The sequence below is a fragment of the Lycium barbarum genome, chromosome 6, assembly GCF_019175385.1.
Source record: "Lycium barbarum isolate Lr01 chromosome 6, ASM1917538v2, whole genome shotgun sequence".
In the NCBI taxonomy this organism is placed as follows: domain Eukaryota; kingdom Viridiplantae; phylum Streptophyta; class Magnoliopsida; order Solanales; family Solanaceae; genus Lycium; species Lycium barbarum.
The window spans coordinates 2,298,209-2,322,278 of record NC_083342.1 but is presented as its reverse complement, the minus strand read 5'-3'; the positions used below and the strand labels follow the sequence as shown (position 1 = coordinate 2,322,278).

The window sequence follows — 24,070 nt, the reverse complement described above, 5'->3', positions numbered from 1 at the left end:
TTGACTGAGCGGGTGTTCGAACCCAGAACTTCAGGTTATTTTCGGCCACGTTTTTAAGCGAATGAAAAAAATTAAAGACCAACAATTTGAGGGCCAAAAATTAAATACGCCTTTGAAGGACAATCCCTGAAAAAAAAAAAAGTGGTGTATATCCCTTTGTGCTCAAACCCAAAGCCTAAAGGAATACATTTTTTTTTTTTGCGCGGATTGTCCATATTTCTGGGTAGTCTTTGGTTTTTGCCCCTCAACTTGCTGGTCTTTGATTTTTCTCATGATTCTCATTTAATGAAAACTTGTGTGGGCCAAAATATCTTTATCTATGACCTAATTTCGCAAGGCATAAGATTAAAGAACTTTTTTTGTCTTGTCCGGCATAACTTAATTCGTACAGAACTTATGCTGGACAAGGTAAAAATTCTATAAACTTATGCCTTAGGTCATAGATCATAGCTAATGGTAGGCCGAATTATTTTTTTATTTTTTCGATGTGGTATTTTCAGCCACTTTTTGTTACTTATAGTGCCGAAAGGCAAAAATTAAACACCACCCCAAGATAGAGGCATTCCGTGCGAATGACCCACACTTTATTCTTACACGGGACATCTATTTTTGATTTCTTATTGCATGTTTATTGGAATAGTAGTTTTCTCCACTAATTTCATTGCTAATTTGTTAGTAGTTGCAACTTGCAAGTATTAGAATGAAATGTCGTCAATGCAAATTGTTTGTTTACGAGGAAATCATAATCGACATACTGAATCGTTTGCCTTTAAAATCGCTAACTAGGTTTAAATGCACATCAAAGAACTGGCGAAAGTACATTGCTGAAATTTACTGTTGTCGTCTCAGGTGGCCTCAGCCCTATCTAATCGGATTCTTTTGCGTAGAGGATCGTTCGCAAATTCGCTTCTTCTTCTCGTCGAAGGAATCGCCACTCTTAATCAGTACTAGTTTGGATTATTCAGTCAGTTTTGTCGGCGAGAGAGTGTATGTTGTTGCTTCTTCCAATGGCTTTCTTCTCTGCAATAAGCTTACAAACAGGCTGAGGGTTTATTATGTTTATAATCTTGTCACAAGGCAGCATTTGGATCTCCCTGAAGGTCGACTTCTTATGAAGGATCCATATGTTGGATTTAGTTGTAAGGTAGATGAAGATGAGTCTGTCTCCTTTACTATTGTTCGCTATGAAATACCTCTAAGAAGTTTGTATAACTTTATAGTTTAACAATTGAAAGTTTCTCTTCAGAGACTAATGCGTGGACTGAGCTAGTTCTTCATGTACATCTTCCATTGTAGCCTTATTGGAATATGACTTCATCATCATCTGTTGGTGTTGTTGCTGGAGTATTCTGTTGGCTTAGCAATTGTGGACGATTAATCACTGTTTATGATAGTGTAAAACAGAGTTTTTGGGGTTTGAATTTGCCTCAACAGATGCTGGCGGTCTATCCCGGTAGTGTTTGTCTTGGATTATAAGAGGTCAACTCTGTTTTGCATAGAAGCTTAGGACAACAACCATCACTTGTTGGCGACTCAGCAATTTTCCTAGTCGAGATAATGCAGTATGGGTTAGGATGTATGTTGTAACTGTTGCTACTATAGTTCAGAAATGTCCAGTGGATTTTGGACTTGGACGCAGCAGTGCTATTCTTATGGAGGTTCGGAACATTCATCCTGTTCTTCTGCACATCTTGTATTTGCAAAGTAGAGGCAAGGTTATTTCTTATGACATGAAAACGCATACTGCAGAACTTGTGTATGATTTTGGAGAAGCTTGGCGGGAGACACACCAGTTCAAATTATTTTCTTATGAGTGGCCTCAATGGCCGCGGCTTCTGTAGACTATCAACAGGTATTGCTTATTCACTTATTTAGTACTCCTATTCTATTGCTTTGAAACTAAGATATAGGTAACATTTTGTGGACTTCTTTTTGGATCTATAGGAAGAAGGAAATGATCATTGTTTGACAAATATCTTTCTCCATTCATACTTTAGATGTTTTTTTTGCGCATATCTACTTTTAATCACTCCTTCTCCCTCACGTGTAATTGGATAAAAGAAGTTCCTCTGATATTGGGCTACATTGAAATGTTTACCTTTTCCCTTTCAATTGTTTTGTACCTGAAGGACTAATTTCAATTGTGATGAGAATTACAAGTTTGATATTGCCTTTAGTGTAGGTGCCTAGAGAAATGGCCTGAAAGCTAATGCCTCGTGGGAGCAGAATTCATGTGTGCATCTTCTCTAGGTAATTAATGAGTTTAATGCAATAAAAGAGGGAAGATTTCAAAAGACTTGAGTGACATGATCATATTTAGTGAAATCCTTCCCAATAGCCTAATATACCAGACTAATTAAATAAAAGGGTAAATGTTAATAGTAATAAAATCCGTAAAGATTGAGAAAGATAAGTTTGGATGGGGGAGGAAGTACCAGAATTGGACTCTGTGGCTGATCAAGACACCGATATCAAGATAAAGAAAATTGTTTGCAACACGGAAAAGAATGTATAGGATCTTGGAGAGGCTAAGAGATTTTGGGTTCTAGCCCAGAGTGCTTTATCCCCAATATCAGATTTTTCTCAATATTGTTGGGCCTCAGTATAAATACTTGTTATATGAGAATTTATGTCTAGCAAGCATTAGCGTTTTGAGGGCGCGGGCATAACTTGTTATACATCTGTTACAGTTGAAAAATCAAAAAGAAATCCCACTTCAAGATACCTTCTTTTCAGTTTCTTTTCTTATTCTTTTCTTTTTCCCCTAGTACAATAAAAGTTAGTTTTCTATTCTATCAAGCGTTTATTTTTGCGAAAATAGCACTCTATGTCAATTTGGAGAAAATATTTATCCGAAATGGCTCTTTTTTACATTATTATACACTTTTGAAAGGTTTATACATTGTCTGCAGTAAGTGTATAATGTTGTATATCTTGTGTATAAACACTGTTGCAAAAAAAAAAAAAAAAAACTATCGGATGTAAATTAAAACTATGACTATGTGGATGTAATATTTTATGCTAGATTGTATATTATTGAAATTATCCTTTATATTTTGTGGCTTAGTAGTTAAAGACACATCTCAGTTTGATACCTTTTATTGGGCGTACAGTTTACAATATTTTCTGTCTTTCACCCCGACAAAACTGAATCGACTAAACCGATATAGTTGGTTTGGTTTGATTTTGAGAAAACCAAATCAAATCGGCTCACGTACAGCCCTAACTCCATTCATATTGTATCTTGGTTGAATTCATTGTCAAAATTTGTAGGTATTAGAAATAGAGAAAAAAAGGTTATTCTTGATTTTAAGTTTGTTAGTAGGCAAGTTTGACATAAAACTCTGATATTTGAAAAAAAAGGTTCGAAAATATTTGGAAGTTGAACTTGTGTTTGAATAATCATTTAACTTTTTTTTAAAAAAAAATACAATATAAGTTTTCTGAGTAAAAAAATCACCTGAAAATTTTGTCAAGACCACTTTTCAAACTTGAAACTCATCTTCATATTATTATTTTTTCAAAATTTTGTCTGGCATAACCAAACACTGTTGAAATTTTTCTTTGAAAAGTTTCATGTCCAAACAGGCCCTTAGACTAATATCTAATAGAAAGCACAGAAGAAAAAACAGAGTGTTCCCGGCAAAAATATTTAGTGGAAGCTTTCCTTCTCTCTATTTTTGGTTGTTAAACTGGATCTTGCATGACTTGGAAATTAATCCTTCTATTGCTTAGATCCATAAGCTTTGAAAAAAAATTACATTTGTACCAGTAAGAACCAACATGATCAAGTTCTTGTAACTTCAGCTACGGTGGGTAACAGGACATTATTAATTAGTAGGACTGAATACTACAAACACGATAATCGAGTGGATAATTGTAAGGCTCCTGAATAATCATGAATTGCAAATTGTAGCAGGGATGGACAACTATGTTAAGAATACCAACTATCAAAACGCAGAAACTTAAAACGAGGGGTTGGATTGTGAATGAGACATTTTGTTTACACCCTGCTTTACTTGTGATACTACTCAATAGCCCAAGCCAATCTTCAATAGTGGGTGGAATGCCAATAATCTATATGTTCCGAATAGGCCACACCTAGGACTGTTTTTTCTGGTCCGAAAGAAAGCAATTATGTTAACGATGAAACATCGTTGCACAGGTAACATGATTCCATCGCGCCAGTCGCACGGTTGTATAGTATGAGAAAGTATAATCAGCATGAATAGAACAAACACTTTGCCCCCCCAATACTTGGGCATTACAAAAAGGGTGTCAACAAAAACACAGAGTAAAACAGATCCGTCTCGTCTACTTTAAATAGATCCTGCAAAAACTATGATTTTACTTCCGTCCATGCTGCTGCACCTGTTCTTGGCCAAACGATCTGCCAACATATTTTGTTCCCTGTAATCATTCCTGATTGTGGAGCCAACCAACTAGTTCATTAAGTACCTGTTGGGAATAAAATAGCCCCGCAAAAATAATATTCACGGTATTAGTGATAAACGCGGAACACTAAATTATGGTTAAGTCAGCAAGAATAAAATGAAGCAATAATGACACCGGAATTTTACGTGGAAACCCTTCTGAATAAGGAAAAAACCACGGCAAGGAATTTTACACTGTGTAGTAACGAGTACAAATACTCCTAAGACCACTACACCCTCAAAAGAAATAACACTCTTTTGATTTTCTTACCTTACTACAATATCACTCACACTCTATTTTTCTTCACAGACTATTTTCTTACAGTCTATGGAATACCTTGCTCTCTATAATTTTTTCTCTCTTTTTTTTTTGTGTGTTTAAAGATGATGAAGAGCTTGCTATTTATAGGGATGAAATGTGCCATTTTTGATCCTTGCATTTAATTTGGCCGGTGCCAAATTCAACTTTTGCAACTATTGTTGACAAAACTTGCAATTTGGCTTGTGCCAAATTCTTTCTTTGCAATCATGGGGATGGACCCCACAAATCTCCCCCTCCAGACCCATTCAACTGAAGGAGGCATCTCCGTCTTCTCAGATAGAGTTAATGCCGACAAGTTCTTTGCACAATTCGAACTTGTCTCTGGGATTCACCTTGGTTTAACATATCTGCAGGATTTTCACTCGTGTGAATCTTCTTGACCTGGAACAATTCGTTCTCTACCTGATCACGAATTCAATGATATCTGACGTCGATGTGCTTTGTTCTCGCATGGTACATGGAGTTCTTGCTCAAGTCTATTGCACTCTGACTGTCACAATAGACAACATACTCCATTTGCTACAATCCAAGTTCTTGAAGGAATCTCTTGAGCCATATCATCTGTTTGCCAGCTTCAGTAGCCGCAATATACTCCGCTTCAGTTGTAGACAGTGCGACACACTTCTGCAACTTCGACTGCCATGATATAGCTCCCCCTGAAAAAGTAAACAGATATCCAGTAGTGGATTTTCTGTTATCAAGGTCACCTGCCATATCAGAATCTGTATAGCCCTTCAAAATTGGATTTGATCCTCCAAAACACAAGCATTCATCTGAACTTCCTCTTAGATACCTGAATATCCACTTCACAGCTTCCCAATGCTCTTTCCCTGGATTTTCGAGAAATCTGCTAGCAATACCGACTGCATGAGCAATATCTGGTCGAGTGCATACCATTGCATACATCAAACTTCCGACGGCAGAGGAATAAGGAATCTTGGCCATTCTCTCTTTTTCCTCCGTTGTTGTAGGTCGCATTTCTTTGCTCAGTTTCAGATGACCAGGAAGAGGTGTGCTAACCCACTTAGCACTCTTCATATTGAAGCGCTCCAGTACACGTTCTATGTACTTTTTCTGCGACAAATAAAGCTTCTTTTCATTTCTAGAACAAGTAATTCTCATGCCCAAAATCTGCTTAGCGTGACCCAAGTCTTTCATTGCAAAAGACTTACTCAATTGTTTCTTCAACTCATCAATCTTGGAAGCATTCCTGCCTACAATCAACATATCATCCACATAAAGTAGAAGGATGATAAATTCATCATCAGAGAATCTTTGTACAAACACACAGTGATCTGAAGAAGTCTTCTTGTAGCCTTGCTCTCCCATAACAGATTCAAACTTCTTGTACCACTGTCTGGGAGCTTACTTCAATCCATATAGACTCTTCTTAAGTTTGCATACAAGATTTTCTTTACCTTTTGCCTTGAAGCCCTCAGGTTGTTCCATATAAATCTCCTCTTCTAAGTCACCGTGAAGAAAAGCAGTCTTCACGTCCATCTACTCAATCTCCAAATCAAGACTAGCAGTCAAACCAAGAACTGTCCAAATGGAGGACATTTTCACGACAGGAGAAAATATTTCGTCAAAGTCAATACCTTTCCTTTGACCAAATCCCTTAACAACCAATCTAGCTTTGTATCTGGGCTTCAAGCTGTGTTCTTCGGCTTTAACTTTGAACACCCACTTGTTCTTCAAAGCTCTCATGCCCTTAGGCAATTTCACCAACTCATAAGTATGGTTCTCATGCAGAGATTTCATCTCATCTTGCATGGCTTCAATCTATTGATCCTTGTGCTCATCTTCCATGGCCTCCTCATAACATTCAGGTTCTCCCCCATCAGTGAGTAATACATACTCATTAGGTGAATAACGGGAAGAAGGAATATGCTGTCTAGTAGATCTTCTAAATGGAATATCTGACTCATCCATGACTTCATGAGTAGGAGCATCTGCCTCATCAATAGCAGCATCGTTACCATCATCAACATGCTGATCTGGAACATGATTCTGGGCATCACCATCGTCATCGATCCCACCAACGTCATTAACATTTGTATGAGGGACTTGATCAAGATTAACTAAACCTTCATAACGTAAAGATTTTATCTTCTCCGCTTTGTTAATATCTTCAATGGTTTGGTCCTCCACGAAGATAACATCACGACTTCTCACGACCTTCTTCTCAATTGGATCATATAGCCTGTAACCAAACTCATCAAGGCCATAACCAATGAAGATGCACTGCCTTGTCTTGGCAGTTAATTTTGATCTCTCATTTTTAGGCACATGTACAAAAGCTTTGCAACCAAACACTTTCAAGTGGTCGTAGGAAACATCCTTGCCATACCAAACTCTGTTTGGAACATCACTTTGCAAAGCAACCGCAGGGGATACATTAATAACATGTGCGGCGGTCAACAATGCCTCACCCAAAAAGGAATTCGGCAACTTTGCTTCAGAAAGCAAATATCTAACTCTTTCCATCAAGGTCCTGTTCATCCTCTCTGCTAAACCATTAAGCTGAGGAGTCTTCTGGTGTCTGATACCCTGTTGCTTGCAGTATTCGTCAAACGGTCCACAATATTCACCATCGTTATCGGTACAAATACACTTCAGCTTCTTTCCAGTTTCTCTTTCAACTGAGGCCTAAAACTGTTTAAAGACACCCAACACTTGGTCTTTACTCTTTAAGACGTAGACCCAAAGTTTCCTTGAGCAATCATCAATAAAGGTAGCGAAGTAAAGTGCACCACCCAAAGTCCTTATCTTCATTGGACCACATAAATCTAAATGCACCAGCTCAAGCAACTCTGTCTTTTTTGAAGGAGGATGAGACTTGAAAGAAACTCTATTTTGTTTTTCAGCCAAGCAGTGCTCACACTTTTCTAATTTAGCACTTTCAAAATTTGACAATAATTTCTTTTTGGCTAGAACATTTAGTCCTTTCTCGCTAATGTGGCTAAGCCTCTTATGTCATAATTTTGAAGAGCTACTGCTCTCAATTGCATTCACCATATCAACACAGGTAGAGGCCGTAGTCCAGTATAGACCACGACGCTTGTCGCCACGAGCCACAATCATGGAACCTTTAGTAAGCTTCCACTTTCCAGCACCATTGGTACTGACATATCCCTCATCATCCAAAACACCAACAGAGATCAAGTGCAAACAAATATTGGGTGCATGCTTTACATTGTTTAAAACTAGTTTAGTTCCAATACTAGTTTCCAGACAAATCGTTCCAACACCAGCCACCCTAGATACAGTCTCATTATCCATACTCAAAGTTCCAAAGTCACCCGGAGTATAGGATGAGAAAAATTCCTTCCTTGATGTCACATGAGATGCGGCACAACTGTCCACAACCCAGCTTGACATCACAGGCAATATTTATCAGATCCGCATCAAGGACAGTAACAAGATCTTCTGTAGTGACGGTGGCCACACGATTGCCATCTTCTTTCTTTTCCTCCTTATCTCTATTCTCTTTTTTCAAAATCCGGCAGAACTTCTTTGTGTGCCCTTTCTTCCCGCAATGATAGCACTCAATATCTTTAAGTCTGCTTCTGGATTTGCTTCTATGATGTTCTCTATTTTGAGAACCACGATTCTTGCCTCTCCCCTTAGTGTCAGTCACCAAGACATCTAATGAGGAGGAACCTTGAGATTTTCTTCTCATCTCTTCATTTAAAAGACTGCTCTTGGCAAGATCCATAGAGATCACACCATCCGGAGCAGAATTTGATAATGAAGTTCTAATAATTTTCCAAGAATCTGGTAGGGAACCAAGTAGAAACAACCCTTGAATTTCTTCATCAAAATTAATGCCCATAGAAGATAACTGGTTCATGATCCCCTGAAAAATCTTCAGATGATCTGTCATTGCGGAACCATCGTGGTATTTTAAACCCAACATTTGCTTTATCAAAAACATCTTGTTGTTACCAGTTTTCCGAGCATACAAACTTTCAAGATGCTCCCATAGGGTCCGAGCATGTGTCTCCTCAGAAATATGGTTCAACACATTATCATCAACCCACTGTCTAATAAAGCCGTAAACCTGCCGATGCAACAAATTCCACTCTTCATCTGATTTATTATCAGGCTTTTTAGTGGCAAAGACATGTTGATGAAAATTCTTGACATAGAGCAAATCTTCCATTTTGCCCTTCCAAATGGCATAATTTACGCCACTCAAAGTAACCATTCTACTAGTGTTGGCTTCCATCGTTTATCACAAATACAAATACTATTTATTCGGAGACCAAAGTAATTCTTTTCTGATGTGGAAGTTCAGACTGTGCTGCAACCACAGAGCATACTCAAACAGAACCTTGGCTCTGATACCACTTGTTGGGAATAAAATAGCCCCGCAAAAATAATATTTACGGTATTAGTGATAAACGCGGAACACTAAGTTATGGTTAAGTCAGCGAGAATAAAATGAAACAATAATGACACCGGAATTTTACGTGGAAACCCTTCTGAATAAGGAAAAAAACACGGCCAAGAGGAGCAACTGATATCACTATAGCAAGAAATTTTACACTGTGTAGTAACGAGTACAAATACTCCTAAGATCACTACACCCTCAAAAGAAATAACACTCTTTTGATTTTCTCACCTCACTACAATATCACTCACACTCTATTTTTCTTCACAAACTATTTTCTTACAGTCTATGGAATACCTTGCTCTCTATAATTTTTTCTCTCTTTTTTTTTGGTGTGTTTAAAGATGATGGAGAGCTTGCTATTTATAGGGATGAAATGTGCCATTTTTCATCCTTGCATTTAATTTGGCCGGTGCCAAATTCAACTTTTGCAACTATTTTTGACAAAACTTCAATTTGGCTTGTGCCAAATTCTTTCTTTGCAATCATTGGGATGGACCCCACAGTACCTGCAATCACGAACAATATTTGCATAATGTAAGTTATCGACTAAGTGCATCTAGAGATATGTCAGAAGCCGTGGTTGTGTACGAGCCTTAATCCTTGCAACAAGGCCTCAAGTTCAGCTTTGATGTTGTTTGTAATTCGTAAATGTTTGAAAGTATCCGAGTATCCAATCAACTTCGGAGCTACGGAAAACACCACCAATGCCTCGATTTACCGTATCACCAATACCACCAATGCTAGGTGGTGATTATGAAAAAGGTTCTGGTTGCGAGTAAGCCATGAGAAATTCTGCTTGCTTTCCATATTAAACATGTTTCTTTGGTTCTCTCTCAACTGCACCGGTTGGAGTATGTACAATTGAAATTAGTCAGTTAGCGACAAAACAATCGAAGGGCATGTGGTAACCATGTAAGACATTTCAATGTATGAGGAAGAGGCATTCTAATCGGTGAAACTTCTTTCATCCATTTTCAAGTAAGGGAAAAGGAGAGATATAACATGAGAAAGATGTTTATAATAAGAAACCATATACTACTAGATTTTCCCTTTTCACGTAAGGGAAAAAGGAGACATCAAAAAGTATGAATGGAGAAAGATGTCTGTACAACGACCATTCCCTTCCTACTCAGTGGTGGAGCCACAGCACCCTTAGCCGGAAAATTACATTGTGGTACAAGTAAAATCCTATTAGATATTCGTATATTTAGCTTTTTGAACACCTCATACATAATTGGCTGCAGTAGTCCAATGGTGAAATGGTGTTCAGAAAGTCTTGCAGCCTCAACTAAGTAAGTGCGCCTGTGTTCAATTCCAGTTGGAGGCGTTTATTTTTCTTTTTTAGCATCTTTAGGTTCCATTCTCAGTTGCATTAATTACACAGTGATTTTAAGGCTATATATGGCCTACTTTTCGTAAAAGAACACTCATATAAATCTTAGACCCAATCTTTTTCCGTTTAACAAACCCAATTGAACACTCAAAATTAGGAGTGGGTGTTCGGTTCTTCGATGCGGTTTTATTAAACTTCAGTTCGGCTATTTCGGTCTCGATTTTTTGAAGGTGGACAACGAACACCGAACCAAACTAGATCTGTTTGGTTCTTTCGGTTTCGGTTTTTTGAGATTCGGTTCGGTTTTTTCAATTCGATTTTTTTGATATGATATTAGAAGCGATTCCATTTACACTAATTCATATTCTTAAAAGCAATAAAACATAAAACTGATAAATTGAAATCAAAATCAAACAAACAGGATATACTAGAACAGAAAACCATAACCATAATATAGGATTACTAGGTGTTATATACATACGGTAAGAATAATTAAGAAAACACATAAAGAGCATACATTAATCTTAAAGACACATCTTAGTCACCTTTCTTGTTAAGGATATTTGATTTTCTCAATTGAAGTGGAAAATTAGAGATACAAAAGCAAAAGAGGGCTTGTTACAATTGAGTTTTTTTTGGGCTTAAACTTAATGAGCGTGGTTTATTTTAATTTTTTTGGGTAATATATTAAATTTCGGTTCGGTTTCATCAAAGTTCGGTTCGGCTAATTCGGTTTGGATTTTTTGAAGGTGAACATCGAACACCGAACCAAACTAGTTCGGTTCGGTTCTTTCGGTTTCGGTTTCTTGAAGTTCGGTTCGATTGGGTCCGGTTTTTCAATTTTCGGTATTTATGCTCAGCCCTACTCAAAACCGTGTACCTTTGACTTTCTTTTTCTGTACCTTTTGACTTTCTTTTCTTTTAACTAATTTTTTAACCTAAACTTAAAAGTAATTATTTAATTGAAAGTTGTAAGTAAATTCTAAAAGCTATCTACAACACTATTATCAAATCGAAAGCTAAAAGGCTCTACAAAGAAAATTTCTTCTTAATTATGCTCTTCATTCTACATGTCATTGTCGCGCTATTAATGTTTCCATTGCTGGAGATCGGCGAAAGGTTAAAGCCTAAAAGTGATTCGAATCTAGGTTCAACTCTCTTTGCTCTCTCTTTTTCTCTCTCTCCGTTTACTTCATGTTAAATTAAATACGAACAAATATTTGGTCCTTTTAAATTTTGATTAACGTTAAATATAGCATAGCTTGATTTTAACTTTTTGGTACACCCATTTATTTAAAAAACGAATATTGTGTAGTTTAATTTTAAAATTTTGGTGAACCCATTAATAATTTTTTTTAAAATGAATATTGTATAGTTTGATTTTAAAATTTTTAGTGTACCCAATCATCAAAAACGGTTTTTCTACTTATGCAAAACTTGAACACCCTTCACGAAATTCCTGGCTCCGCCACTGTTCCTACTATAGATCTAAATCCATCCTAATTTGTGCTTTCCGAGCCTGTGACTTCCTTTAGTAGGAATTTTAAACGAAGCCCAGACTCTTCTTCGCATTTACTTTTTTCTCTCTCAACATAGAGAATAAAAAAGGATTAAATTAGCAAGATAGCTGAAATAAAAAGAAGTCCACAAATGACAAAACATAGTCTATATCTAAGTTCAAGTAAATAGAATACTAAGTTAGCAAATGTTATAAGAAGTACAAATAAGCAATACCAGTTGATAGTCTACCGAAGACGTGGCCATTGATGCCACTCATAAGAAAACAATTTGTAGTGTTGTGTCTTCCGTCAAGCTTCTCCAAAATCATACACAAGTTCTGTGGTACGCATTTTCAAGACATAAGTAATAACCTTGCCTCTTATTTGCAAATACAAGATGTGCGGAAGAGCAGGATGAAAAACCATGTTCTGAACATCTATATGAAGATCACTGCGGCCTCCAAGTCCAAAATCATCTGGACATTTTGCAAGGACAGTATCAACATTTACAACATACTTCCTAACCCATACTGCATTGTCTCGACTAGGAAAATTGCTGAATCGCCACCAAGTGATAGCTGTTGTCCAAACATATGCAAAACAGAGTTCCCCACCTGATAATCCAAGACAAACACTACCGGGATAGATCACCCGCATCCGTTCAGGCAATTCCAAAGCCCAAAAACACTTTTTTACACTATCATAAACAGTGATCGAATAGTAATTATCAAGCCAACAAAATAGTCCATCAACAACACCACCTGATGATGATGAAGTCATATCCCTAGAAGGACACAATGGAAGAGGTACATCAACAATTAACTTATTAGCAGTCCACACATTAGTCTCCGAAGAGAAACTTTCAAATATGCACTAAAAATTCAAGAATGAACTCCCCCTTAATCAAATCTTGGTTCAAGTTCCCATTAGTCAGACACGAAATATCAAACGTCTAATGGAAAAAAAAAAAGTGTAACCCGCCACTTCAATTTTTCAAAATTTTAAACACTCACAAGACCAGACGAGAGGACACTCTTTTTTTTTTTTTTCTTTTTTCCCTATCTTTATTTTATTTTCTTACAGTTAGCTTCACTATTTTTTTTTAATTTGGCATATACTAATACTCAAGACGTCCTACCTAGGCCAATTTTATTTGTATGTGCTTACTACAGGAAAATAAACACATTTTGCATTTTTTACTCTTTGTAGTCAAAGAAATTTTCAAGAATCAAGATATAGATTCTCTCCGTTCGTTTTTACTTATCCATTATATTAAAAATAGATTTTCATTTTTATTTGTCCACTTTAGCATATCAAGAGAAAGACAAACTTTTTTTCTTGTTTTACCTTTAACATTAGTTACTCATTTTCATATCTTTTTCCAAGTCTATTGAGACCATACCAATTAATATGGATATTATCGTAAAATATTTCATTTATTAATTCTTAAATAGCATGCAAAGTCAAAAATGAATAAGTAAAAGTGAACGGAGGAAGTACAAACAATAGGCGATTAGTAAGAAAAAAAGAATGTAGGACAAAATTTGGTAGCATTTTATAAATTGGGGTAATATTGTTAGTTAGTTTGCTTTGGGATGCCACAGTGGGTAGTTTTCTCTTAATCTTATCTACGTGTAAATGAACTTTGACACAATTAGTGCAACTCGGCCTTGTTGTAGAAGATCACTCGCCTTGTGTTAAATGTTACTAATTTCACTTATTATATGTAGTTACTTTAAATAATGTCATTTAATGTGACTTATAATGTACGTAAATTAACCAACCAATCAACCAAAAGAGTGACGCATGAGTGGTGATATCACAATCTCTGTAATAAAAAAATGAAATCCAAGCCACATTCATACAACCTCAAAAAGTTTCCACTTTACATATGGTTTCCGTTCCTTTTCATTAGCTTTTTTTCAGATTTATTTTGTTTGGTTAGTTAAAGTTATTTTGTCCTTGTGGCATGTATTACCTTGTTTCATGTACCAATAATGTGGACAATTTTTTCTCCCTCCGGTTCATTTTACTTGTCATATTTTTTCACACGTCTCTTAAGAAAATACTTAACTAAAAGGGTAATTTGGCGAATTATCTTTATTTATTATTTAATATCAATTTAATACTGGAGTACTTCTTTTTCACCACATTAATCTCTCTCCACAATTATTAAGTAAAGGTAAAGGTGAAAATTAATAGCTAATTACATCTTATTTTTTAAAAAATGATAATTATTTTGGACCATCTATTTTTAATAAGGACGATAAGTAAAATGAAGTGGTAGGACTATTATTTATTCAAAGAAAACGACAGGTAAAAGTAAAAGTAGAACAATGATTAATTTGAAAATGAGGTCGCCTATTTAAGTTTCACGGGGTAAAAGACAGGAAGAAAAAACATTAGATTTACTTGAAAAAATTTCTGAAAATGTGAAAGGAGAGAAGCATCAGTAGGTTTGCTACGCAGGAGTGATGATACTGGACAAAGGGCTTTGGCTTCTTCACCCAGTATCATTCTCCTGCGTAACAAACCTTAACAGATGGTTTTACAGGCTACCCTATTCATAATGGTTGTTTTCTTTTCTTTTTCGGTTTTTCACTGTGTTTGGTATCATTCTCCTACGTAACAAACCTTATAGATGGTTTTACAGGCTACCCTATTCATAATGGTTGTTTTGTTTTCTTTGTCAGTTTTTTACTGTGTTTGGTATTCGCTTTGGGGTTCGACTAATTGAGATTTGAGGCAGAAAGTTCGCTTTGAAAGGTAAAACACTCCTTATCAAAGATGATTTCATTGATAGGACTTGAATTCGAGACTTGTAATTAAGAATGGAGGGGTTATTTTCCACCCCACAATAGCTTTTGGTGGTATAATGCTTATTTTCTTGCACATTATGAAAAGCACACAGGAATTAGTGACATATAACTTTTGTCCCTAAACAACAAAAATTCGTAGCCAATTCTATTTAACAACGGATTAGCGATAAATTATCACGAATTTTGTGATTAATTCCTTGTTAATTCCTTGTTCTTTTTCTGGAGAGCATCTTCTTTAGCATAGCTAGTTTTTCACTGCATGTTGACCACGACATAAGTAACCATGTTCCACATTTCGAAGAATGTTCTTAGTTTCCAACTCTATTCTTTTTTTTTTTTTTCCTTCCCGAATCTCAACCTGTTTTCTTGGATGTGTACTTCAGTCTTCATTGCAAGGAGATGATACTCGAAATATGTCTTGTTTGTCCTATTATCTATGTTGTAAATTCACATTTTTATAGTGCAGGTATGGTGTTTACATCTTTAGGCAACTAATTTAAATTCGCATTGTGTAAACCTCGCTTAAGGGAAAACGTGCTTCCTACCAGGCTTGAACCCGAAACCTGATTTCTTAATGTCAATTATTGAGAGCGTATGTCTAATTTAACGGAATAATGAACCTTGGAGTTCTTTAGCAAATCACTTCTATTATATCTAAAATTATCCCACTTCCTGTTCCTTTTCCCCGTAATCTTTGATATTAACACAATAATGTTAAAAGGATAAATTAGAACGAAAAGTTAAATTTCTCATCTGTGCCGTCTGGATTTAACAGTTTCTAGTAACATGAGAGAGATTTGTAAATGAGCCACTAACTAAAGCAAAAAAGTTTCTAGGATCTTTTTTGACATAAAAAATCTTTTTGAAGAGAAAACGCACATGGAGGGTCCTACATGCCCATAGTTGTAGCTTGTCTAGAAGCTTAAAATCACAACAATGAGAACGCAAACAATGCTAAATAATTGACAATTGTAAAAAGAAGCATCTCTTAAAAGCTATATTGCTTAGAATCTTCAAAAATACTTCCGGATTCAGGTCGAATCCTCCAAAAATAATTAATTTTAAAGCATCCAACATGGGTACGATAATATTTTTGGAGACTTCGAGCAACATAGCTTAAAAGTAGGTAAAAGGAGCATACTTCTGCCGTGAACTCAGCAAATATATCAACCTGGTGAGACGACAATGTATTCTGTAACTAAGATAAAGCCATGGCATGCCAAAGAAATTTGCAATTTATCATAAACACAGTACAACTTCGGAAGATAAGATTCCACATAGTGTAGGAAAAGTGAAGCATCAGGTTCTTCATAGTTTACACAAGGAAAAAGCCTAGAAACACCATAGACAATTCAAATTATACAGGTTCTGTCAAACATCGCTTCCATGAAGATGTAGAGAATTCCAAATCTGCAACACACGATGCCTATGTATTTCCTTCATCAAACCTAACCACTTATTACCATGACCCCTCAGCACCAACAGTTGGATTCTGGAAAGCAGAGAAGTTCCAGAAAGTCTTCAATGAGTATGGCTGAGAAATTGTTACACCCTCTTCTGTGATTTTTGCAATCTGCAAATCCACAAAAGCCAGAAAATCATAAACATAGTGCAGACAAATCTCGAAATCCTATTATCTAATGAGCTTGATGATGAATTCTGTATCGGAAGGCAATCTATACATGGATCATCACATTCAAAGTTTGCGGCAAGTTCAACAAGTTTCTGTTTAAGCTTCCCAAGCCAACAAATTTACCTTTATCTTTCCCTCTTAGTTAAAATGTAAATAAGAAACCAACCTCCAGTAAACCACAATAGCATCAACATGGAGCAAATGCTATGGACTTTTGGAGATCAAAATATGAGCTTCTTCTGCTTCCACTAGAGCACACTAAACCTATCTTATTGTTCATATCTAGAAAAGGGATGATTGGTGCTAGAAATTTTAGAACTAAATCGTGGTAGACTTCTTTTTTAATTCTAAAAAAGGAAAACAGTGACAGTTTTTGAACATACAGAATCTAGGTGTGGTACTTGTGGGGACGACAAGAAACGCTAAATTCAGAGCTTTAGACCCACAACTAAAACTATGGTATCAAGAAATAGAACTACAAGTACCATGAAACTCATAAACTACAGGTTTGATGAAAGAATTTCAGGAAACACATCTTGGCAGGTTAGAAGTGCCATTCTGAATTTGTTCATAAGCACGGGCTTTCTGCCCAACTCCAGAAGGACTGTACCTGAAGCTTGTTGACTGCAGATCTGTCTCGATACAAAAGCACACGCATGCATTTCTCCAATAACTTAACACCTTCTTCATAACTCAAGTTTTCATGCCATTCGTCACGGAGAATGGGCCTCGCAAGGTGATTCCCAAATCCAGTAGCCATGTGATTGTCCTCGTAATGCACACCAATCATACTAACCTAAAAAAAATAATTTAAAAAAAAAAACATTATCACTAAGGAATCAATCATAACAAAGCATCCAATACTGTGCAAGACAAATATATAGTGTTTACCGTTCCAAGATATTTTTGTCCATTTTTCACTCCACCAAGCACAAGTGAGTTCCAAAGAGGGTTGAACTTGTTGCGACGATTATACATCACACGTGTTAGATAGTTATGCACTTCTTTGGGACCCAAGGAGTTCCCATCATCCCACATGTTGTCATACAAGCTGCATTCATGAAGCATTGAGTACCAGAAGTCACTCAGAATTTTCCAACGGACGCAGATAGACAGAACCGTTGCCCATCAAAACTCATTTAAACAATAACAATAAACTAGAATAACAGGGAGTAGTCCACAGTGGGACAGACTTACATAAGCTCATCAAGGTACTTCATTATCTCCTGAAAATCACTAATTTCACCACTTGCACCAAGAAGGGAGTGCTTTCCCACTGGCTTCAATCGCTCCACACTCTTGTAACGTATCGTTGAACCATAGGAACCTGTAAACGGAAGAAACAAAGATCAACATAACCAACAAATACTACATTATACCTAGCATGTATCGGCAGAGCTAGATAAAATTGAAATACTAACACCATTCTCGCATTTAGCTATCTAATTACCTTGACTAAACACACCTGCTATATATGTAAATCTCCAATGCCTAATTCCTGAAAAAGAAGCTACCAGTTCTGAAGGGCTAGACCCTAGTATTTTCAATTATATGGGGCACTCTCCCACAACTAAGAGCCTATACTTTTGAGTTGTCTGAAATGCTAATTCCTAAAATAATACAAAGATTCCGCATAGTTATGCTGAAAAGAAAAGGTGGAGCCAAACAATGTATAGAATAATGGTAACTTTTATGTGGAAAGAAATTATTAATAGTGTTGAATTAAATGTGGAGATTATTTTCTACACTACTGCCAACAAAACATAACTATAACCTTTCTCTTGTCATTCAGCAGGACAATGGAACACCAAAAAACGAAAGCCTGGTAATAGTCTCATTTCTATACAATCACGATCTGACTTGGTGATCCTACCATCTACCACATCCTTCTTCCTTTTAGCTCTTATTTGTTCCGTTTGGGGTTTTATTCTTTCTGAACAGAAGGGGGCAGTAGAGAAACAACTGTTTACATCTTTATGAGAATAGAAGATGGCAAATATCAGATCTCAATCTTGGAACATGAAACTGCGGAAGATAATGTTTATGCTAAACGCTCTCTAGGAGCTATAAAGCATGTATGTAAACATATTCCGCCACAATAGTCGGCAGCTGGCGATAGTTCAGATATGCCCTGCCACTCCTGGTATAGAATTATGGCAGAGCACATACAAAATATCTATAGATCTTGAACAAAGTCTATCTCTCACAATATTGGACACGAACATGACTATTATACACACCAATAGGTAGATCTGGTGCAAACTCACATCTTAAACCAGTTAGATTCTAAATGTACAATATATACTGCCTTTCTTTGGAAAGAAAGGTGGAACACTATAAGTAAGCAAAGCAAGAACATCCTCAAAACAGCAGGTGCTAAGAAACATTTTGCCGGACATTTCTCATAGTTAGTAGATGTAGCTATATAGCAGAGTAAACTGCAAGTTATGACATCAACCAACTATGTCTCACTTCCAAATTAGCTGAGGTTGACCATACAAATTCCTAAAGTCTACAATATACCCAAATGCAATAAAAAAAAATTAGCAAAATTATCATTAAAGTGAAGCACACTGGGCCAAACTCAAATTTTAGGAAGGGAAAGTACTTCAATACTAAATGAAATCAATGTGTTGTCAAGAGGTGCAAAAAGCCACTCACTTAAAGTAATCTATGACCCATTTTTAACTAAAAGTCTAAAACTAGAAAAAACATAAAGGAAAAATAAGGCGTTAGAAGAAGAAAGGGATTAGACTGGGTATGTTGTTGTTGTAGAGGAAGAAGGGTGAGCTAGAATAGAATGGGAAGAATGTCCGCTACACACCACAAAAAGAACATTTCCCAAATTACACTCTCAATAATCATATGTTCTGAAGATGGATTAGTACAGCCTAAAGAATTCTTCCAAGGCACACACAGGAATATGTACTCACTGCCAAGTACATGGTCAACTTGGAAAGATAAATTTCATGCACTAGTAAAGCACTAGTCCAATCTCCAAATTCTAAATAACATGCTTATAGACAACAATTGCAGTCGTTACTCAATACATAGTTCAATATTTAGAAAAAACTCCCTTTTCCTTCAGAAGTGACACTAGTATAAATTATTCCCATGAGTAAATTAGTCATTACTTAAAATCAGATAATATTATATTAAAATGTCAAAAGAAAATTTCTTTAGGAGGATCAGGAGAATCTTTCAATACTCTATCCCTTTTCCACTGTGATGGAACCGTGTAATTTATGCTTTTTTGAAAAAAGAGTCTAATTTCCAACATCCAAGAAAAATAAAGCTGATTGGGAACAAATCTATGATATAGAAACTAACCTCCCATGTCAGCGGCCAAGAGAATACCATCCTTGTACTTGATGCCGACTACCGATGTCCCAGTCACATATGGAAACCTATTGAGAATAATACAAGTTAAAACTGCAAGATCTAAAGCCAACTAAATGAAGAGTTATAAAACGCAAAATACATAAATACAATCCCAACTCGCAGATGAGTATATATATATATATATAAAGTTTTAAGGAAAAAAAGTTGAATCTATTCTCTTTTACTGTTGAAAAAAGGGAGGGAACTTGTTGCATGACATTATTGGTATTCTTGAAACACCTAACTACGTGTCTCATGCATGCAGAGAAGAATATGGCATTTATAAAGAGGCGCCTCCCTTCCAAAGGCAGATACTCTCTTATTCAATTATTTTAATCCCCTATACCATTTTCCATATCTCCTTCTCATTAAATACTGATATGCCTTTGCTTTCAATTTTTGGAGTATATGATTAAGTCCAACAACCACACAAGGTTAAAGGCACAAGCTGCTGAAACAGATAAATACAGTTTAAGAACTCCTTCATGGACAGCCTACGCAGCAAAATCCATTAAGAGACACACAAGATGAGATCTCAACTTTAACAGACACCTTATTCCTTCTACTCAGAAAACAAAATCAGAGGTTCATAACACAGTACAGCCACAAAAAATGAGAACTCCAGTAAAGTTCATAAATAAATTGCGTTTGGCATGGCAGAAAATGTTCCAGAAATATGTTTTCCTTTGATAAAACCATCTTCAAGTGCTCAGTTACCTCAAATTCTTGAAAATGTTATTTTTCTGAAAGAAAATATTTTCGGCTAAAAGGGAAATGAATGATGTTACTTATGAGCACAAGTCATTTTCTTTTATAAGTATCCAAACTCTTACTCTTATAATTTGGTTCAACCAATGCTTAAACATCGTTGTCAATTTTAAAAACTTAAAAGGATCACCAGAAAATATCCTCATACACATTTATTAATCCATTTATTACTACCACATGTTACTTTTACACCTAATCAAATACTGAAAACCAACCCAAAACATATGTTTGCACTAAAAAACTTTTTTCTAGTGAAAACATATTTCTACCTAAAACATTTTCCTCCATATTCAATGCTCTTAAAACCCAGCACATTTATATACATATGTGGATCTAGGATTTGACGTTTATGGGTTTTGTATTATAGCCCTTTTGAATTACTGGCTAAATTAATAATGTATATATATTAAACGAATTTTACTTTGGTTATTTTACTAATTTTACTACCAGTATGTTTCTTTCTTCATTATTTTCATCATAGTTTTCCTTTCTTTTCTTTTCTTTTTTTTTTTTTGTAAGTATTTTCATCATAGTTTTCTAATCTGGCATTTGTTCCAAAACTGTTCTGAAAAATGATTTTCTTGAGCCGAGGGTCTATCGGGAACAGCCTCTTTACCCCACAAAGGTAGGGGTAAGGTCCGCATACACCCACCCTCCCCAGACCCCACTTGTGAGATTATACCGAGTATGTTGTTTTTGTAAATACAAGGTCTGGAGACTCTGGACCAAAGCTACTGGTTTGTGCCAAACTCGTACATTCTACTCTACCTCCACGCCTATATTTAAATATGTCTATAAAAACAACCAAATTGGATCCACCAAAGGCATCCCATTCCCCACCACAAAAGAAAAGTTCAACAAACTCTGCCTGAAAAGGCATTACTTTTACCCTGACTCTTGTAGTAAAAATTTCCTAACACTACAAACCAAAGAAGAGTTAACTTAAGCCTGGCTAGTAGCACTAAGAAAAACACCCAAAAAAAATAAAAATCTAAAATCTACTTCTACTGATTACAACAACAACATACCCAGTGAAATCCCACAAAGGGGGGAGTAGAGTGTACGCAAACCTTACCCCTACCTTGGGAGGTAGGCAGGCTGTTTCAGGCAGACCCTCGGTACAAGGACAAGCAAATCAACAAACAACAACATACCCCATTGTATTCCCACGAGTGGGGTCTGGGGAGGGTAGGATGTACGTACACCTTACCCCTACTTTTGTAGGGTAGGAAGGCTGTTTCCAGTAGACCCTCGGCTCGAGAGAACAAAACAAGATAAAAGGAAAAAATACAACAACAAAGTAGCAAGATAAAAGCAAAATAAGAGACATATAGTAGTACACCTTGAAAAAAAAATCTACACGATTACTAACTAGTACTACTAATAAGGAGAATACTCGGTTACCTACTATCCTAAAGACAAGCAAATCAAAGCAGTATAAAAAGTCATGTCGAAATACGATAAAAGCATAATAACTATTACAAATCAATACGATAATCGAGGTACAAAAAGCATCAGATAGAAGCAGTAAAACAACAATAAAAACCCTAATTTTGTAATAATCAGATCTGTTAAATTTCATAACACACAAAAGAGTGAAAAATAGAGCATACTGTGTATGTTGAATATCAGATTCGGGGCTCATTAAGCTACTACTTTTAGCCGGACCAGATTCCATCACCTGCAAAAAATCATCATTTAGACAAAAATTTACAATCAATTTTAATTACAATAAATTTTAACCAATTTCTTCGTTAAAATGTTAGAGAATACAAAACAAAAAAAAAACAAAAAAAAAAAAAAAACTTACGTTCATTGTCGGAGATTTGAGAAAAATAGCAAATTAGAGGACTGATGAGAGTTTTGTTTTAGTGTTGCTTTTCCCTTTGCACAAGAAAAGTTGAAAGCAATAGGTCGGGTTTTGGGCCGAAAGTAAACTGGAGTGAAGAAATTCGCAGGAATGGCCCTTATTCGGGTTGGTCTTTAATTTTTGGCCCTCAAATTGCTGGTCTTTAGTTTTTGGCCTTCGCCTAGAATACCCGGACGTTCTGCGTTTGAATCCCGGCTTAGTCATTAAAAGAAAAGAAAAAAATTGCAAGGCAAGGCTTTTGAAAAAGTTTATCTTATGCGGCATAGGTTGCCTTAAGGTATAACTAAAGTTCTGCCGAATCGGACAGAGGTTGCCTTATACGGCAGACTTTTAGTTATGTCAAGACAATCTCTGCCGGAGACAAGATAGGTTGTCTTAAGCCTTATAAGACAGACTTTTAGTTATGCCTTAAGGCAACCAATGCCGCATACGGCAGACTTTTCCAAAAGTCTTGCCTTTTGATTTTATTTTATTTTTTATGCCTAAGCCGGGGTCGAATCCAAAACCTCAGACTATTCTAGGCGAAGGACAAAAATTAAAGACCACCCCAAAAAGAAGAAAAATCCGCACAAAAAAAAACAATTTCTAGCCTTCAAATCGAATGTATACCTTGCAGGGGTCATTTGCATTGTTGTACCTATTTTGTACTGATCTTTAATTTTTGTCCTTCAAATGAGGTCTCTAATAGCAATAAGAAAAACACCAAACTAATAATACAAAACTACCTCAACTAATTCGTACTCCCTCCGTCTCAATTTATGTAGCATTGTTTGGATTTCGAGAGTCAAGTGAGATTTTCTCTTAATGTAACTTTGTCATATGCCTTTTCAATATTTTTAATTGTTAATTACTGTGACTTATAGTACTTTTTATTTAGTTTTCATCAAATATGTAAATTTTATTTAAAGCTCTTGTGTCCGTATTGAGGACTCATTAAGCTACTTTTAGTCGGAGCTGAATCCATCACCTGCAAACATCGTCATTTGGACAAAATAATTACAAATAATTTTAACAAATTTCTTCGATAAATTGTTAGAAAATACAAAAACTTACGTTCATTATCAGAATAGTTGATCTTCGATTTGAGAAAAATAGCAAAATATAGGACTGATGAGAGTTTTGTTAGTGTGCTTTTCCCTTTGCACAAGAAAAGTTGAAAGCAATATGTCGGGTTTTGGGCCTAAAGTAAACTGGAGTGCGCTATTTGCACGATTGTGCTTATTCGGGGGTGGTCTTTAATTTTTAGCCCACAAGACAAGCAATTTTTGCACAGGGATGCATTTGCACTTCTGTTCCTATTTTGTGATGGTCTTTAATTTTGCTTTTCAAGCCAAACAATTTTTTCGCGGGGCATAAATTTATATTTTCGCATTAGAATATTTCACAAATTATGCCCCGCGTCCTTAAAAAACTTATGTCCCGCACTCCCGCAGACATAAGTTCAATTTTGAAGGGCTAATGTCAAAGACCATCTCATTTGAAGCACAAATAATTAAAGACCAACCCATTTGAAGGGGAAACGTGCAATTTCTTCTTTTTTCCGGGATATAAATTTATATTTTCGCATCATAATTTCTCACAAGTTATGTCTCACGCCCTTAAAGAACGTATGT

General features: G+C 36.0%; 1 protein-coding gene and 2 pseudogenes across 1 annotated transcript; 1 reads left to right on the top strand and 2 right to left on the bottom strand.

Moving 5' to 3' along the window:
* The first annotated feature begins 700 nt into the window (after positions 1-700).
* On the top strand, positions 701-1,841 carry LOC132600301 (F-box protein At3g26010-like; annotated as a pseudogene).
* Positions 1,842-12,232: 10,391 nt separating this feature from the next.
* LOC132600300 (uncharacterized) lies at positions 12,233-14,503 on the bottom strand (annotated as a pseudogene).
* Positions 14,504-16,022: 1,519 nt separating this feature from the next.
* On the bottom strand, positions 16,023-22,477 carry LOC132600443 (proteasome subunit beta type-4). Its single transcript, XM_060313616.1, has 7 exons — positions 22,398-22,477; positions 22,201-22,268; positions 19,769-19,845; positions 17,636-17,765; positions 17,330-17,489; positions 17,049-17,234; positions 16,023-16,378 (listed from the first exon to the last, which is right to left on the bottom strand). The coding sequence occupies exons 1-7, from the start codon at positions 22,401-22,403 to the stop codon at positions 16,265-16,267; spliced, it is 741 nt and encodes a 246-aa protein (XP_060169599.1). The 5' UTR covers positions 22,404-22,477; the 3' UTR covers positions 16,023-16,264.
* Positions 22,478-24,070: the final 1,593 nt, after the last annotated feature.